Here is a 19,023-nt window from a genome sequence, read left to right as displayed (position 1 = left end):
ATTGCGAAACTCCGCGAACAGTATTTATCCACTCCTACAGCCTAGGAACGACGTGAACTGGGTCAATTATCACGCGCACCCTTACGACACTTGATCGGGGTAAATATACGCGTGAAGACAATGACCCAGTTTCGAAGGCTGAAACACCTTTATTATTGTTTTTTTTTTTTTTTTTTTTTCTCTTCGGTTCTAATCACCGGATATTTCCTACACAATGCAAATCTTCTCCCGTTGATCAAACTCTGCATATCCAGGTTAATTAAAGGTGAAAAATTTTAATTGCGTGCCGACGCGGAGAGAAAAGCAAAAGTCTCGCCGTGATCGACGCCTGGTGTAATAATTTTTGGAAATTAGTTGCAGTAACTGCGGTAAAAATTTTGTCGATCTCTGAACGTGCCTCGAATTTGAATCACCGACAAAGAAATATTTATAAAATACATGTCGCAGTTTTTTTTTTCTCCAAAAATTCTTTGCTAACGTGAGACAAACGTCCAAGAATAATGAATAAAAATTTCAAACCAGCATTTGTTTTATAATAAACAACAAATGCTCATTTTGTTAAATTGGTGTATTGTTTATCCGTATGAAAATACATAATGTGTACAAATGGCTGTATAAAATTACGGTCTAACGAACCGACAAGTTGATCAACTGACGGCGAGTTTTTAACCGTTAATTAATCTCCACTCTTTATAAGTACAACATACAACAAACGTGATTGCAATCATTCTCGGCTATATTGCTTCACTCGTCACAATTCGCAGCCAGATTTGTCGATCGTTTCTCTTGATGTCAGAAATTTTTCATTGCGCCTAATGCATCGGCCACTCGATGAGCGGCCGTGTCGAACAGGTTGCGGTGAATCAGGGGCAGAAAAACTGCCATGACGGATGATTAATCGAAGAATTCAACAGATTTTTAATAAAAAAACTAAATTTTCGAAAATATTGATTTATTAATATACGTACAGGGTGTTTTTTGTTTTTTTTATTCATGATGACCACTTTTTATCAATATTCGTTTATTGCACGCCTGATTAGCAATCGCGAGGCGAATGATAAATTAATCCAAGTGCATTTATATTTTATTGGCCAACTCTGGTCGTAAATCTATTCGAGATTCGACGGCAAGAGGGAGAGTGAGAAAGAGGGAGGCATTAATGGCCTTGCCGACTGTATCAATCGCGATAACTGCTCACTTCACGAACGGATTCGCGATAGAAATGATCGATTAGGTAGAGAAATCATTGCGGAGTCAAACGCAGAGTAACGGAGTTTCGCTATTTAATATATATTTTTTTTTTTTCATAATGTTACACTTTAAGTCGCGAGTGTTTTTTACCCGTGTACAATTTCGTGCGTCGAAAAAGCTTCAGTCGTCGCCGCCAGTCATCACTTCCATAAATTCTGAAAATCAAAGTCAGACGTATTATTTTAACGGAAAAACGCAGCCGGTCAGTGACGGTTGTTATAAATTTGGAGAACAAGAAAAATGCGTAGATTTTTAGGAACTTTTGACACTTTGTAAAAGTCTTGGTAGAGTAAAAGATTAATAATATATTATCCGTGTATTCGAATTCCACGAAGTATCAAATACACTTTTTAATAAAATTCAAATGTTGCAATGCATTTTTGGGATAGAATAGTTGGGAAATAAATAGCGGTTCAGACTCTGATAAATCTATGGAAAGTTGAAGAATTTGAAATTCTTAATCTCGGATCTAATCATGGTTTCTAATCAACCGTTCACGGATTCGAATTTTTAATACCCTTACCGTCAAAGTCGAGAGTCCCAGATCCGTCGGCGTCGATTTCCTCTATCATAAGATCGAGTTCTTCGGGCGAAAGCTTGTCGTCGAGCTCGTGAAGGATGTCCCTGAAGACGTCGGTCGTTATGTATCCGTTTCCTTCCTTGTCGTAGAGCCGGAAAGCCTCCCTCAGCTCCTGCTGCATCGCCTCGGTGTCTTCCTCGACCAAAAACCTCGCAGCCAGGGTGCAAAACTCCTCGAACTCGAGTTCTCCGGATCCTGGCGGTGACATCGGAATCAATCGGATTTCGTAAAGACTCGAGGAGATAAACTCGAAAATTCGGATCACTCACCGTCCTCGTCCACCTCCGCGATTATCTCGGCCAGCGTGTTTTCGCTCAACTCGTGTCCAAGCATCGTTAAAATCGTTCCCACCATGTCCGTTCCTATGCAGCCCTTTTTCTCGTGATCAAAGGCGTCGAAGGCCTTCTTAAGAACTGCGGAAATAGAACGATTGAAAAACAATCACGACGATATCAACATTATTTTCAACGGATTTTAGCTGAACGATTTTCCCCTCGTTTCCAAATTTTTTAAAATTGCCAGCCGATTGGTTACTTACGCGCAATTTGATCCTTGTTCAGGTCATCCTGCGGGGATTAAAAAAAGCTCGATTAGTTGGGTGGCACAGAATATTGAAATTATAATATAACGCTTGACGCTTTCGGTTGGTCGAAAGCTCGCTCGAATCAAAAATTCGATTTCGGATACAACGACGCTTTGCTTTCGATAATGAGATGTAATTGACAGTGTCCTTCAAGCTTGGTATCCTTTCTATTAGGTCCTGATCCATACGAGTCCCGAACTCGAACTTGTTACTTTTACCCGAAGCGGGAAAACGGAAAATACGGCAACTCAGGGACGAACCATATCTGCGAAAGAGGATCGCGTCAGCGAGTCTGATGTGAAAAGCTCTTCGTTCTTCCCGACTTTTCAAAAGCACCGTAAGCACCGTACCTCGCGAACAGTTTTGCGCGGATTATAAAGATTCCTCGTGTATAAAGGTGACATAACAAACAAATATTGGAGAATGTTTTAATCTAGCGGATTTCACTCTCGTCTCGAGGACGTCGTTGCAGCAGATGCTCCATCCTGCCCCTCCTAAAATCCACAACTCGTTTCAACTGCAGCTCGCTAATTCTACAAATACACCCGTTGTCGTCGAGGTGCAGCTTCTCTCTCTCTCTCTCTCTCTCTCTCTCTCTACCTAAGCGCGTGGACATCGATATGGAGGTCAGTCAATTATTTGGCAAAACCCTGTAAATTCTAATCACGCCCAGAAACAAAACCCCGACTACATCTCCTGCGTCGGGGATGCGGTGATTAATCATTGTATAATTTATTCGAGCCAGCAGAGCGCACGTGCCAAAGCGAAAAAAAAAAATAAATAAAATTACGCCAATTAATTGTCGAGATCGAACTCTAGTCCCGAATATTGTACGATCAAATATCGCAGAGGAAAAATGTAAAGATTGTCGAGAGAGTGAATTGACCAATTTTTTTTTTTTATCAACGTTGGAAGGAAACATTTTTGAGAGAAAAAGGCTTTGCGAGGCTTTTCAGCAGCCGCAAGTATCGGCGTCGATTTGGCACCGCGAATATTTTCAACGATTGTTTCTTAATCTAGAAACAGCTCGATCTTCATTAAACTGACAGTTAACGTTGACGGTACCTACTCTTCGCAATGTTGGAAAACGTGAAACGTTATCATGAGCCAGGATTCTGTCATAGTTTGTCAAAAAATCATTGTAACCTTCAGGCATAAGAAATTCAGGTAAGAAATTGACTCAAAGCTTTGATTGTTATATATATTTTTTTTTCTATTTTACTTCTGTTTATTGTTTTAATTGATACACGTGATGAATGGGGGAAAACTTGAACTGAATTAGCGTTTTGCTAATTATTTCGCGCATTTGTATAGATTGCTGATACCTTATTAGTTGCAAATAAACGGAGTATTGAATAAAATCTAAATAAAAGGCTAAGTGTATTTAGTTAACGTGTCTTGTGTAATTATTTGCACCGTTTTACGTACGAAATGTAGAAGCGATATCCGTGTTTTCACCAAAAATCTTAAATTGAGATTTGAAACAGCGGTATAACAGAAAAACAGGTTCAACTTTTGTTTCATTTCGATAAATCTAAACTGAATTTTTATTATTTTTTATTAATCACTGTATTCGATACGAGTGGTTACGATGAAGAATAAACTCCCTGAAACGTATAACGAGTGGTTGTACGATTAAAAAACGAAGAACATATGCTTTCTAAGAAAAGAAGATAAGAATTATAATGTAGCTTATTCGTAATACGTATAACAAGACGTTGGCATCGGTGCAAGTACACGATAATACTTAAAGACTCGCAATCAGCTGTATTGAAGAAGCGTATAAACTGTATAATGTATTTTATAAATATTAAAATATTATCTAAACTCAAAAGTATTTTCGTAAATAATATAATTATATGATTATCATATTTCTTGCGTGTGAAAAAGACGGATATTCTACTCGATTTTCTTGATTCTTGTACGAGGAGATTAATCGGGTCATCGAATCTTCCGGTAGGTCGATGAAACGATTTTTTCTTACCCCGTCATCACAGCCATGAATTCTGAAACGTGAAATAATTAAAGAAGTATGAAATACAAATCGAAGGAAACGGGTAAAATAAATGGCCAAAATCTAAATTGCTGCACAGATTCTTAACTCTGGCTTGTTTTGTCCTCGTTTCATCCCACGGTTGAAAATATTTATGAAAATAGACGTCGATCTGTTCTCTTCGCGAACACCTTTGAAAAACGAAACGCGTTTAAATTTCAAAGCGATCAAAATCGCTCCGCATTCTAATATCGAACGAGATAATTCTATTTTAAAATTAATCAAGTTTGATATGACAACAGCTGCGTACAAACGAGAAACATCGGAGTTGGTCAACGAGTTCCAAAAATAACAATGAACGGACACAATGCCAACTCAATCTACGTACCTCCACGTTTGTAATTAAATAACATGCACACTGAGAAAAATATTATTTGTTACAGTTTGTAGAAAAATTCAGTAAAACAGGTATCGTTGAAAAAACTGTTCGAATATGTTTGGAATTACGAAAAACGAGGTACGCCTAACCATTTTGCTATCGTCGATCCTTTTTTGGTTATTGCAACGAAAAATCAGTTTCTGAGGTTTGCTCTACTTTTTTAGTTAAACAAGGCTTTACCAATCGTAATGAGAAAGAATAGTGACGGAAACTAGACTTTCCGGTAACAGCTGGATAACTAATTTTCATTTTCTACCTGGAACTATATTTTTCGATTGCGGTAAAAAATGAAAATAGTTAAGTAAAGATTTCTCTCAGTGCAGGTTCGATTTAATTCGTATCATTTTTTGCGCAGTAAAACCGAAGAGGGAAAAAATATTACAAAGATACAGTTTGTAATGTTTTTTTTTTTTCTATCCTCTCATTACTTCGCTAAATTCCAAACACGTAGAAAGTCAAATCTCATTTCCGCATTAAAATCTAAAGTAGATTTCTCTTTAATTTTGAATCCCTCTTTCGCGTATCTACCTTCAAAATCCAAGGTCCCCGAACCGTCGGCGTCGATCTCGTCGATCATCATGTCGAGCTCGTATTCGGAAATGTTGTCGTCAAGCTCGTGCAAAATATCCCTGAAAACGTCGGTGGTTATGTAGCCGTTTCCCTCCCTGTCGTAAAGTCGGAACGCCTCTCTCAATTCCTGCTCGATTGCCTCCGTGTCTTCTTCAACTTCGATGAACCTCGCAGCCAGGGTGCAAAATTCGACAAAGTCGAGCTCTCCCGACGCTGATTGTAAAAAGTACGAACAACGTTATCAGAAACGCCCAACGTCGTATCGGAGTGAAATTGAAAATCTTTTTTTTTTCCCAAAATACTCACCGTCCTCGTCGACTTCCTCGATGATATCCGCCAGCGTTCCTTCCTCCAGCTCGTGACCAAGCATCACCAATATCGTGCTGACCATGTCTGTGCTTATGCATCCTTTCTTAGCGTGATCAAAAGCATCGAAGGCAGCCTGTAACTCTGGAGTGAAAAATAACCTCAAGTTTAGAAATCTTAGTGGATCAGTTACGACGAATAATATAATGTTTTGAAAAAATTCATCGTATGATTTGTTACGTGATTCATTTTGTAGATTCGATAAATTGTATAATAAATTAGGAAAGCACGAATCATCAGGTATACACTAGATCAAAAATCATATAATCAATTGTATCGTGAATTATACGTATTTTGATTATTCGGGCTTTCTTTCATCTCTTACGTGATTTCTTATAAATTTGATTTGATGTACAAGATAAGACGTGTAACAAATTACACGCTGAATTCCTCTAAAACATATCACGATTTGACAAATGAACATTTTCAGTAGAATTTCAAATTAATTCTGACAAAAATATTTTAACTGATATTATAAAATTTTCCACTTCGAAAATGACGAATGAATGAGAAAATTGTCAAATGAAAATAATAAAAAAAAAAAAAAAAACTGTATCGATGCTCAAAAATCAAAACTTTCGTCATCTCAATTGTTTACTTACGGGCTACCTGCGCTTTGTCGAGAGTATCCTAAAAGACGAAAGAAAAAGAATTACGTTCAGCTTTGGACAAGAAATTACGTAAGATTGTTGATACGATTTTTAATAAATTCACAGTGTTACGTTATACAAAATCAGCGACAAAAATTCTGGCTCAGTTACCGTGCATTCGTTAGCTATTCTCGACTTTAATCACAAAAAGAAAAATACATATTTTGGGATAAAAAATCGAATTGAGTTTTGTAGCAGTGATCAGAAAATTTAGTACATATGCGTTGATATTATTTTTTATCACGGTGACTCGTGCTACATTCTCTCGTAAACATTTAATCGTCATAAAGCTTTGTTTACCTGAAAAATCAAGTTATCTAAACGAACGTATTTCAATATTGCATCAGGCATTGACGACTATCAGATTTTCTCGCGATTCCAAAAATATTCGTTCCGTTTTTTCAACGGTACTCAAATCGTTACAATTTTGTAGTTACTTTAACGAGGTACCTTGTTTTCATTGCTCTTAATTGATTAAAAAAGAAAAAAAAAAAAATGACGAACCAAAGTTTCGTTAATTTCGTACCGAGTTTGCAATCAGCGAATATTTACCATCGTGAGGTCGATACGGCGACGTCGAGGCGATAAATAATGCCCGATTGATTTGTGGCGAAGTGTTGACGAGTGCCAGACAGTATCTCTGAAAGGTACTGTCACAGCGAGATCGTTCCGGATCAAATATATAAACGAATCCATGTCTAGGTCGAGGGTGCGGCTAATTATTTTTTTCTAGCGGCTTACGAACTCCGCTTCATCGGACTGTACAAATTCATTTCGCAACGAATAATTCCTCGGCGATCGGAACAACGGCCATCTCCGATGATGCGCGTTTGTGCAACGCGATCCCAATCTGTCTTATCGATCTCCGCATCTCCGCATAACTCAGGGACGAATCTCTTCGGTATCGATGGCCGTTGGATCATCGTCACGTGGTCCCAAAAGACCAAGAATAATCATTTCAATCAGCAGCACCGACTCGCCACCAGCAAGCATATTTTCCTCGCTGTTCTCACCCTCGTGACGAACGAGCATAAATTTCGGGTAAAAAACGTCTTCCATCCTCGTTTTGCCTACTTTGTTATCGGCGTCGAAAAACTAGAACGGGAATGAAGAGACTACGGACTGGATTTATTTTTTTTTTTTTTACAAAATTTCATTCGCCTCGCGAACGTGGGTACGAAATTTAATTGGCAATTAAGCTCGATTGTCTTCGCTCCGAGGTTTGTCCGCGGGTATTTTAATTAATCGATCCGTAGCCGTCTGCGGCTGTAGATACGTATGTGCGAAAAGTACGCTGTTGATGAGGAAACAAAATGTAGGATTTATCGATTATCCGGAGTCTGGGGATGAGAATTGCGATATGAAAGGGTGAAAAAATCGCGAAGAAGAAATATTTATGCGCACTTCGATATCGAACAATCCGTTGATGATAATTCACTTCGCGATTGCGATTTACATATTATTTCCCAGTAATGACCGCGATTTTTTAACATAGAATTATCGAACGGAAAAAAACCGCCGTTTTATCACAACATAAACGTTGCGCATATTCTGCTTGCCAAATTAGTGTCGCGGAAATTAAACGGATGAATGTATCGTGCCGTGTTGAACACGTGTTACTACTACGTGCGGTATCAGCCTTGTTTATGTGTCTATATACGCGGTTTCAAGAGGGGAAAAATCTATTTTTGATTCGCCATTTCAATTCTATTCATTCGTACCCGCTTCTAATGCAGCCACGGCGCAAGACTGATGTGTTCTAAAATCGTTCTCGCCACCGAGTTCACATATAAATATATATATGTGATGTATATATATGTATAAACAGCTCATTTCCCAGCTGATTGAGTTTTCGAATTATTCCCAATATACGCATAAATGTATTCGAGAACAGAATAGAAAATTTGGGAATATATGTTCGACGGTTTTGAGAGGGATTTTCGTCATCTTGGGATCGATTAATCAGAATTGTATACTATTAATTACAGTCGAAGTTCATTTTATTTTATCGAGTTTTAACACGTTTATACATAGTATTGCAATAACGTTGTACAGAGGTATAATGTATAATATAACGCTTGCATCACTATCACAATATAAAATCATATAAATATAGTAACGTCGTTTAATCTTCATGGTGCAGACGCAATTTAACGGTATTATACAGAATAATTTTTACACCTCGAGTCGTATTGCGTGCAGAAAATTTACGCAGCACAGCAACGGGAATAAAGTAACGTGTGTATAATATAATGTATATCATGCAAGCGGGATAAAAAAAGTCGTTTTCATTATTCACTTTCCTTCGCGTTAGTTGACGTATGTTTTATGATGAATTTTATTTATTTATTGTTTTTTTCTCCTTCGTGAAAAACTGCCTTATCCTCCGGTCATGGCTGCCATGAATTCTGCAATGATAAAAAGGCGAAGTGGGAGGTGGGTGGATTACAACGATACACGGTAAAAAGCTTGCTTTCTCAGCACGAGTAAAAACACCAACCTTCAAAGTCGACGGTCCCCGATCCGTCGGCGTCAATTTCGTCGATCATCATGTCGAGTTCTTCTTCCGGCAGATTATCGTCGAGTTCGCTAAGAATGTCCCGGAAGACGTCGGTCGTTATGTAGCCGTTCCCTTCTCTGTCGTAAAGCAGGAAAGCTTCTCTAAGCTCCTTAGCGATCGCCTCCGTGTCTTCCTCGACGATGAAACGCGAAGCCAGCATGCAGAATTCCTCGAACTGTATTTCCCCGGTTCCTGAAAAATGCGTCGGTTATGAAAAACAAAAAACAAAAAAAAAAAAAAAAAAAAAAAAATAGAAACAAAATGAATAAATAAAATAAGCGCAAAGTTTCTTGCGCTCAATCATTCGCCGATTCGATCCTCACCGTCTATGTCGAGTTCGCTGACAAGATCGCGAAGCGTTCTGTCGTCAAGCTCGTGACCCAGCATTGCCAAAATCGTGCCGATCATGTCGGTACTTATGCAGCCTTTTTTCTCGGGATCGAAGGCGTTGAAAGCCAGCTGTAACTCTGTAGAGAAAACGTTGGTGCTTTTTTAATGTTTCTAAAAATTTTAAATCGCAACGATTTTCAAACGCTCGGTGAAATTGTCAACAAGTTATTTACTCACGGTCCATTTGTTCCTTGGACAACTCGAGATCGTCCTGAAAATTGGAAGGTTATATTATTAAATCAGCTTTGTTCGATATCGCTTTTCACGATCATTGAATAGTGACAAAAGTTGAAGGCGAATCAGATTTACAAGCTGTTTTTTTTTTTTTTTTTTTATTTTTTTTTTTATTTTTAGGTAAACGAGAATGTTTGCCGAACATTAATGATCCACTGTTTGGAACGAGTGTTTAATTACCATGACGTCGACGGCGAAGTTGTGCCTAACGAATCCTGATACGGTGGATAAAAGATCGTTAATCGGTATCAGCTATCTGTGAGTTTCCAGCTGCTCAACGTCTCGCCGACTGACGAAGTTAATTGTCATGTAAATGGCGAAGTACATTGTCGGACGGTTTAAAAAGCTGCGTACTTTTTTCTAATTGTTTTCAAACCCGACGGAAAGTTCGACCTCGCACTACTAATTAGCTAGAACGAATATCGACGCAATGACGTTGCCCGCTGCATTCCGTTACGCTGCAGCAATACATCATCGCCAATCATAGTACGTCAGCTAATTGGCAACGATAGATAATTGTTTATTGGTTATAATTCGTAAGCGTTTATAGGCGTCGATCATCGGTCGTTAGTTATACCTTACAAATGATAACTGCATCTAACTACGTGGCGTTTTTACATTGTTTATTTTGTTATTAATATACCTTGGCGCAATAGACTTTCAACTTGTTTCTCACGTTATATGCGAAATGGGCCGATAGAAATTATCGTCCTTGTTCAATTATCCAAAATATTTGAAACGAAAAAATCAGCTGATAACGTACTCACAGATTTTTGTTTCTTCCTTTCATTCGTCGTAAGTTGCGTTACCGAATTTACTGTAATTCCTGGTTTTAGTTGCAAAATTGAAGGATAACTTTTTCCCAACACGCCGAGCCTGGAACTTTCTTATCTGACTGTACGCAGGACTTGACGGACTTACGATTAGCCCCCGTGATTAAAATCCATTCAAACGGTTTACTCATCGTCCGAAAACTGTCAAGCTGCTTATCTGAGCGTTAGGTAAACACGATCGATCATTCTGTGCCGGATTATCCTACAAGTTAATTTTTATTTCGCGCCATTTTCCCCAGATCGTTATATCGAACAAATTTCCAAGCCCAGGAATCATAACGACAAATTAATTGTCGCGTCGTATACTTTGCAAGTTATTATTATAAACGGTGGGTGCGGTATTTACTCGCGATCGTATATTAATCGACCGTTTTGACGCAGGTACAACGCTATATTTCAAAAGCGCTATAAACTACCGTCGAACATTTTTCTACCGGACGATGTCGCCGCTGCATTTGTTGCAGCCGTTTGCAAAATTCTCGGGCTTGAAAATTCACCGGCATTGTAATCTCCGGCTCGCGTTCGATTGGCCAAACGGCACGATATCCTTTCCAAGGAATTGCAGCCCGTTGCCGAGGTCTTTGGTACGTGGAATAGAGCTTCGCTAACCTAGCAGCGGTTTCAATCTTGAACGGATATAACGCAACCCCCTTTTAGCCAATCAGATAACGAAGTCGTTGCCCGGTCGCGTGACCGGCTAGACGTTATTAATAGACCGCTGGTATACCTTTTGAGAATTAGTTTTACACACCTACGTTTAGCAATCGAGTGTTGATTTGAGCCGTCGTGAACGCCCGAAAGACAGTTTCGAATTTCCATCGCCATGAATTTTCCTCTCTTTTTTCTTACCTCAGAATTATTACAGGGTAAATTTTTCACCCATCGATTAAACCGAGGTCTTATTGTTGGCATTGCCCGTGCATCTTATTTACGCTCCTAACAATAGCGGGGCGCGTCTAGCACTTAGTCTGTGACACATGGCGGTCCATTAATCAAGTCCAATAGCCGAATCACACAGCGTGCAAGCTTGCGAAGCGTGAATGCCCTGGCGCAAGATCAACCGGGTAAACTGATCATCGATCCATCCCTGATAGGTAAGGACGTCGATGTAACACTCGCAGCTTGTCAAAGGATCGTGATAACCGATAGATAGATTCGTTCCGCTCAATCGATGCACCCTGACACCATTCATCCTTCACCGATACAACGTCTCGCGATCACCCGATAACAAGTCACAGTCCTTCTTCTTCGTTCGTCCGAAAATCGGACACCGATCTCGGTCTTCCGCGCTCTTGAAAACCGGTTCCAGCCTCTTCAAGGCTGCGAGAAAGCGAAGGTACTACCGACTTGTTGCGAGGAGGCGGAAGGGGCGGCGGGATTTCGGCGTTGAACTTGTTCGGATTATCGCACGCCAGAATCTCCCTGATCCTTCCTATCCTCCAGGACACAAGCTGCATTCTGGTGGGTTGAATACCGGATACGTAGCTGGTGGTGCTGCTGCGCGAACTTGATACCGTCGGTCCGGGTTCCCGAGCGAAAGATCCGGTATTGCTCAAGGAATCCAAACGGCAGTCCGCGGGAAGAACGATGGCGTCCGCCGCTCTGTGGTTCACCATGATGATGCGCTTGCTGCCCTTCAGGAGCCGCGGGTTACGGCGTACAATGCAGTAGGAACCCATGGCTCCTGAAACGCAGACGACTACGAGGACCACCGTTAGTCCACCGATAATCGGCGTCTTGGCTTCGTCCGTCAGCCACAACCTCCCGGACTCCTTTTTCGGCATCTGGATCGACTGGCAGTTGAAGGGCGAGGTAAGGTCGCCGTTGTTCGTGTCCAGCAGACAGACGATGTAGACCAGTCCAGGCTGCAGTTCCGTCAGCGTTACCGAACCCGCGACGTCCGTTACGCACTTCACACTTTGCGGCTCGATGTCCTCAAGGTCTTTGACGAACCACACCAAGGTGAACGAGGTCGCTTCCGATCCCACGACAACGTGGACCGAACCGTTTGTCACCTGGCTGAGAAAGAACCCCGGGTATCCTGTTCTGACGATGAATTCTCGCACGGAGAGGAGCCTCCTAGACGTCCTCGTGTCGGCTTCTTGATCCTTCTGGTCACAGGTCAAGGTCATTGACTCTGGGTCACCGTTTACCGGCTCGTCGGTGGATTCCAAAACCGCAGTCGATGGTCTGTCGGATTGTTCGCAGAAATCGGCTTCCGCGAACGAAAGCATCGCGTTTCGATCCGGCCTAGAGCATCGGGGAACGTCGATCAGGATGGTTGTCAAGTTCTTGAGCCACTTGAGACCACAGCTACAGTTCCAGTCGTTGTTGGCGAGGGTGACTCTGAAGTTGGGATTTGACCTCAGGATACGACTGAAGGCGTTTGTTGGGAGATAGGTGAGGTTGTTTCTAGCGAGAAAGAGCTGCCGGATGCTTCTGGAGAAGGGATCTAAAGCTCCGGGCTCGATCATCGACACACCCGAGTCTGTAAGGTGGACCGATTGCACGTTTGGAACACCTTTGAAGATGTTTCTGGATAGTTTTGGCAGACGATTTCTGGTCAGCGACAGTACGATCACCCTGCGAAGCGGACGACTACCGATTACCTTGGTCAGGGTGCGTTCCCCTCTGATCGCATTGTCCAGCTGAAGAATCCGGAGAGAGTTCGCTATTCCAACCAGCAACTCGGGCTCCGGCAGTCCAATGCTGTTGTCCACTATCGCCAATTCCTCCAGACTCGTCAGGCCATCGAACAACGATTTTCGAAGGGCGTTTATCCGGTTCCCGATAATCGCCAAGCCGCGAAGTTCCTGGAATGGCTTCGATCTAAACGCGTCCACGTCGATTGCCGTCAGTCCGCAACGCCTCAGGGTCAATTTCCTTAATCGAAATTTTATCGGTAGCCATTCGGAACTCAGCTCGTTGGCCGGAAACCTGCAGTTATCGAACACCAGCTCCTCGACAAGCTCCTTTTCTGCACACTGTCTCTGAAAAATATGTTAATTTCAGTCCAGATAAGTCCCTTAGTCGAGTCTGATCTTCTCTGAACTCTGAACCAATCGGCACTTGACGGACATTCCGATTCCGTGAGCTCACCTTGTATTCGGAGTCCATAAATACGGTGGCGATGATTCCTGGGCTCGAAGCAGCTGGGATGCGTGAACAGGTGACAACGCAGTTGGTTTCTATCCTGCAGTATATCTGAGACATGGGCAGAAGCCTCTGATTTATTAGGGTGAGATTTTCATCGGTGGTATTCTGGCCGAAGTTGAGGCCAGAGATTTCGCTTGCCCCGTTACTATCCTGGACCGATTTCTTCCTCGTTGAAGATCCGGCCAAGACGTAAGTCGCGAGGAGAAGACCAATGCCAATGGCCATCATAGCCACGACTGCCATGTTCCAGAACTCGAATTTCCTGGACGAAAAGGATCGACGTTCACGATTATTGGCTCGTTTTATTTTATTTAACACAGTGTTGGGAACTTACTTTCTACCGGTTTCACGAATCGGTGCTAATTCCTTCCTGGAATCAAACGTTGGGAAGCCCATGATCGCTGGTACCTAACGCCTGAGCACGATCCGATGACTGGATGCACGGCGAACAGTGAAGCGACACACGTGTCTGCATTACCAACCAAAGCTTTTCAAATCCGTCCGCACACACAGGCCGTATTCACTCCGTTCAATCCAGCGATGGATTATTGTTACTATGGGTACCCAGATACAGTTTGACGTTGATGAGGTAGCCGAGCTTTCGGTTTTTTAACACCCCGCGAAGCAGGTATTGGATGCAACCGTCAAGTGCCTCGCACTTTTCACTCAAGGTACAACAAACTCCGTGACGAATGACTGTGCTTGATAGAAATTAGATAATAGCTCATATTAGAGTTTCTTCTTTTTCTCCCTCGACTCTTTCTCCCGTATTATATTACTCGAGCCTTTCAACTGGCTTGCTCAAATTTAAGTAACTCGAATTACGTTTGAAAATTTCACCGTCAATAGCTCGCCACGCGATGTCTGATGGTCCCATGAAAACAGTTCGAACAATTAATAACTAATCAGTCGAGGGTTACTTTGCGTCCAACGTTTTTCGTATAATTGCTTTTTAACTCACCCGACAATCAATTATTCAGGTCAGCTTAACTCTTAGACCGTCGATGAAACATTAAACGATAATTATTCCTTCGCGTTAAGCTCTCGTCGTGACCGCGCCAAAATTATTTATTCAGCCAAAATTAATTATTTATTTATCTTTTTTGCATCTAATCGGAATAAATATATTAAAACAAATTCAAGTTTAACTAATATTTATGTCCTCGTAGAAAATTTGCTTCTCATTTTGTTCCCACGTCAATTTGAAACGAAAAGAAATCGTCATTCGATTTCGAACACTGCAAACCTTCAAAAAATTTCCAACATCCACACGATGCGAGTTGATTTCAAATTCGAGTTTCCTCACTCGCTTGACGGATCCGTAATCGCGTATCGCATCGTCCGAATACCGACGAATTCCCAACCGTTATCTCGTTCCATTGACATTGACAATCAATAGATATTGATTGCTTCCGTACATACGTCGTCTATGAGCATCCGTACGCTCAACGTTAACATTTTTCACTTTGTTTTACGCGTTGATAATTTGCCACGTTAGTGACACGACATTGTTAAAAAAAAAAAAAAAATAAATAAATAAAATAAATAAATTCCGAATTTAAAGTCTTCTCACTTGTGTATACTTACCGTCAACGAAATCGGTGACAGCTGTGGGATGAATGAGAGCGTTTAAAAAATGTTGCGTAGGTAATCTTTATTCATTTGACTGTACCGCATACACAATATTATTATAATTATTATTATTATGCTTATTACTATTATTAACGACCATAATAAACGGTGACATGTAGAAGTTAGAATTTAAATAGGCACGTGTGTATATTCCATAATAAAGATGTACCGTCAGGGTAATTCGTATTATATTATATAGAATATACACACATACGTGTAAAGTAGTGTAACATCAATTATAACATTAGGCATAAAATATCCATCGAGATGTATATATATATATATGTATATATATATATATTTATAATAAAGCTATACGCAACTTGGAAAAGATTCAGGGGGACACATCAAATATATTTAAAGATGACTCGTTTACTTTTCTACCGCTATGTGCCACCACATAAACAATAGACGATTATAAGTGACGGATAATAAGATCCGAAAAAAATTAATACGTCGAAAGGAAAATTGAAATATCTTTTCTTACTTTTTTGCAGCAATGCGATTATCAGAGTGACAACTTCGACTGCTCACTTGTCCAAGTTTATTATGCACTTGTTTCTTTATCGGTGTTGTTTTTTTTATTTTTTTATTTCTTTTTTTTATTCTTCTAGTTCACAGGTGTAACATAAACGCACATTCACGGATCACGTGTACGGCTCACAGTGTGATGGAAACGTTTCTAATGTTTGGAAAACGGGTGTTTTCAGGTGTTATCAAGCCGATGGAAAATATTGGCTTACTAATTTATACCCGATAATATTCATAGCTGTGTAACCAGACTTAGCGAAACGGAAGTTCTTTCTTCTTTTAGCCTGGTTTTGGTTTTTTTTAATTTTTTTTTTTTTTAATTTTCTCTTCCTTTTTCCCAGCTTCAGTTTCGTCTATTTATTTTTTCATCGTTCGATCAGTCGTCGGATGCGCCGGCATAGATCTGACACCATAAGATACTGTACAAAAATACCGCTTGATTATCGTTATCATTATCATTATTATTATTATTATTATTATTTTTATTATTATTATCATTATCTATTTCACTTTTACCTCTAGTGCATCTGACGACTTTGTTTATTAGTACGTATGTGGTTCTTCCAATTGTTTACTATGCAAAATTATCATTATCTTACAGCACGTTTCAGACAACGCTGTTTATTATAACGAAGCGTGTCTTTGTATAATCTATTTTCGATTTTCAATACCTTTCAAACTTCGGTCTTTCTCTTTTGCATTTTTTGAACTTCTCATAATTTTTTTCCTCCGTCATCAAATATATCAATATATATATATATATGCGTTAAATCCGCTACACGCTATGTGACGTTTATAAATAATTTATAACTCTTAGCGTCAGGAGCATCGACCATCTAAATCCTATAATGGTATCGTTAACGGTATAGTTGATGAAATATACTTCATTTCTTTAATCCACAGGCAGAGGCTTCTCTAAATATTCTTACATCTATGTAAATGTTCCCCGAGTGCTGCTCGCTCCGTTCAAATTTATCAACTGAAATTGCACGATTTTTTTTTTTTTTTCTTTTTTTTTGTTTTTGACTTTCGTTTCTTCCCCATCGAATGGTGAAAAATTTGTTCGCATATGCCCGCGCGCGTACCCTGAGCAAAATTTAATAGGGCCGGCAAAGAGTCACGGTTGGCGTATGAGACGAAATAAATTATTTCGAAAAAAGAAAATTCTGTAATTGATAACGAACGATTTTACGGAGAGTGAAATAAAAATCACACGTTTCTGCTGGATTTGGTTGATAGTATAGGTAACAGTTTGGAGATAAAATCTGACCACAAAACAGCAATAATAGGAAGGCAATCTTTCTACGGAGATAGCAGCAATCCGGTGGTTATTTTTTTTTGTTTATTAATTTTAACTTCTTTTTTTTTTTTTTTTTTCTTTGATATGTTAACGTGAGATTAAAAGTACGCAGAGAAACAAAAAAATTAATAAACAACATCGGGTGCACCGATACAGGACATTCGGTCGGACTGTACGTTCGTTATGCGGATGTATTTTCGATAAAATACTTAAATAGCAACAAATGTGAGGTTACTCGACGCTTTTTTGGTATGGTGGAAAAGTCGGCTAATTTGATGAACGGAACTCCTTAAAATCGTTTCAGCTGAATTCCGATATCCTGCATACAGAGACACGATTTGTAAGTTATATATTTATAAATATCGATATAGATATGTATTTGGGTGTGTATATATGTTATATAATATATAGTATATATGTATATGTATATATATATATATATATATCGTATAGATTTTAACAAATAAATTCTTTCAAATTTCATCATACGCTAAGGATATGTATATGATTTTTAGTGGTTATACAGACTCGATCTTGCCAAGTCTAATATTATCGATAATATACGTTATTAGGTGTGATAATATATGATAAAAGCTTAAAAACTATGCATGCTTGTTCTCACAATAATCATTTTACAATACGCGTTAGAATCGGGCGTTTGATAATGATATGTATATATATATGTATGTATAAATCTAAGTTAACGTTATCCACCACTATTATCGAGCCGACAACGTGAATCGATCGTAACTCTCGGTGTATTTTAACGTTTTCGGAGGACGTATTCGTCGGTTTGAAATACATGACATTGCGTATATCAGAAAATTTCTGTCAGGTTTCGCTTTGATTCGCTGATTAACGAAATCAATTTTTTCTAAAGAATCTCGACACGCGTGATATTTTCTTTTTTTTTTTTCTTTCATCTCTCTATCTGTAAATATAGACAAAAATGTCGACGACTTTTTTTTTCACAGATTTTCACGTGGTGGTTGGATTTCTTTCATAATACAATCGTCTCGATTATTATACTACGGAATATACCGTACAATTTTACATAATATTATATTCCAAGTCCGGTATAACAAAGTCGTGGTAACCCTTAGCCTTAATACTTGTATAAATTACGTTTTATATTATAAGTATACAGCTAATGAATAAATCTATATAATTTAAAATTTTTTTTTTTTTTTTACTTTCCGTTTACAAGCTCACCGAATCTCTCTTATCATTAGAACCCTCCTCTCCTCTCCGTATAATTCACGTGAAAACATAATTTTCCGAATTATTAGACTTTGTTCGCGACGCTCTTATTTCTCTGCATTACCAGACCGAATATCAACACGCGACAATTCTTATCCCCCCCCCCCCTTCTTTTTGTCGTTGTTGCTTAATTTCGGTTTTTCGCATAAAATCACGATACTCGTAGCGTAACGATCGACGAATAATACATATTTTAGTTTTCACGTTGGCTTTCAGACGTCGTCGCCTAGGAGAAGAATGTTAATAACAACTACAATCGCTGATCTCGAAAGCCGGTTGTAAAGTTGATTGAATAAAACGGTTAAACAATCACAATGACGACGTGACTCAAGTGTAGACTTCCTGCATCTCGTTTACGGATCGTCATTGCGTTGCCGTTGTGTCAGTTTAGTCAGAGAATACGAGCAGCTTCGGCCGAACGACTTTTATAAAATCAAAAATTTCTTCTCTTCCGTTTACTCATACATTTTTCTTTCTCGCATCTTTAGTCTCGAACCAATTGATAGCTTCGTATCGCGGCACGAGTTGACATTCAATTCCAATTTCTTTACTTTTCTTCAATCTTTACTTTTATTTATATATGTGTATACATATTTTTTTTTTATGCGATTGCATCTTTTTTTTTCTGAACGACAAATTGTGTCGAATCGATCGATTCGATGGTGTTTAAATGCGACAGTGATCGCGATTAAATC

General features: G+C 39.5%; 3 protein-coding genes across 5 annotated transcripts; all 3 read right to left on the bottom strand.

The window, feature by feature from the left end:
• Positions 1-1,266: 1,266 nt before the first annotated feature.
• LOC124182049 (troponin C, isoallergen Bla g 6.0101) lies at positions 1,267-2,908 on the bottom strand. The gene is made up of 5 exons (XM_046568837.1): positions 2,675-2,908; positions 2,370-2,397; positions 2,101-2,244; positions 1,775-2,026; positions 1,267-1,406 (listed from the first exon to the last, which is right to left on the bottom strand). The coding sequence occupies exons 1-5, from the start codon at positions 2,675-2,677 to the stop codon at positions 1,372-1,374; spliced, it is 462 nt and encodes a 153-aa protein (XP_046424793.1). The 5' UTR covers positions 2,678-2,908; the 3' UTR covers positions 1,267-1,371.
• A 693-nt stretch (positions 2,909-3,601) lies between these two features.
• Positions 3,602-7,199, bottom strand: LOC124182048 (troponin C, isoallergen Bla g 6.0101-like). The gene is made up of 5 exons (XM_046568836.1): positions 6,985-7,199; positions 6,385-6,412; positions 5,723-5,866; positions 5,375-5,629; positions 3,602-4,420 (listed from the first exon to the last, which is right to left on the bottom strand). The coding sequence occupies exons 1-5, from the start codon at positions 7,126-7,128 to the stop codon at positions 4,395-4,397; spliced, it is 597 nt and encodes a 198-aa protein (XP_046424792.1). The 5' UTR covers positions 7,129-7,199; the 3' UTR covers positions 3,602-4,394.
• A 1,523-nt stretch (positions 7,200-8,722) lies between these two features.
• On the bottom strand, positions 8,723-14,119 carry LOC124182046 (troponin C, isoallergen Bla g 6.0101-like). 3 transcript variants are annotated; one of them, XM_046568832.1, is made up of 5 exons: positions 10,384-10,705; positions 9,560-9,593; positions 9,316-9,459; positions 8,933-9,184; positions 8,723-8,840 (listed from the first exon to the last, which is right to left on the bottom strand). In XM_046568832.1, the coding sequence occupies exons 2-5, from the start codon at positions 9,564-9,566 to the stop codon at positions 8,812-8,814; spliced, it is 432 nt and encodes a 143-aa protein (XP_046424788.1). In that variant the 5' UTR covers positions 9,567-9,593; positions 10,384-10,705; the 3' UTR covers positions 8,723-8,811. The 3 variants fall into 3 exon arrangements, with proteins under 3 accessions (XP_046424788.1, XP_046424787.1, XP_046424786.1); XM_046568831.1 differs by lacking the exon at positions 10,384-10,705 and adding an exon at positions 9,797-10,042; XM_046568830.1 differs by lacking the exons at positions 8,723-8,840; positions 8,933-9,184; positions 9,316-9,459 and adding exons at positions 13,549-13,867; positions 13,940-14,119 and having other exon boundaries at positions 9,561-9,593; positions 10,384-13,439.
• Positions 14,120-19,023: the final 4,904 nt, after the last annotated feature.

The sequence above is a fragment of the Neodiprion fabricii genome, chromosome 5 (assembly GCF_021155785.1).
Source record: "Neodiprion fabricii isolate iyNeoFabr1 chromosome 5, iyNeoFabr1.1, whole genome shotgun sequence".
Lineage (NCBI taxonomy): Eukaryota > Metazoa > Arthropoda > Insecta > Hymenoptera > Diprionidae > Neodiprion > Neodiprion fabricii.
Note: the sequence above shows the minus strand (reverse complement) of the source record. Positions and strands in the feature narration are given on the sequence as shown.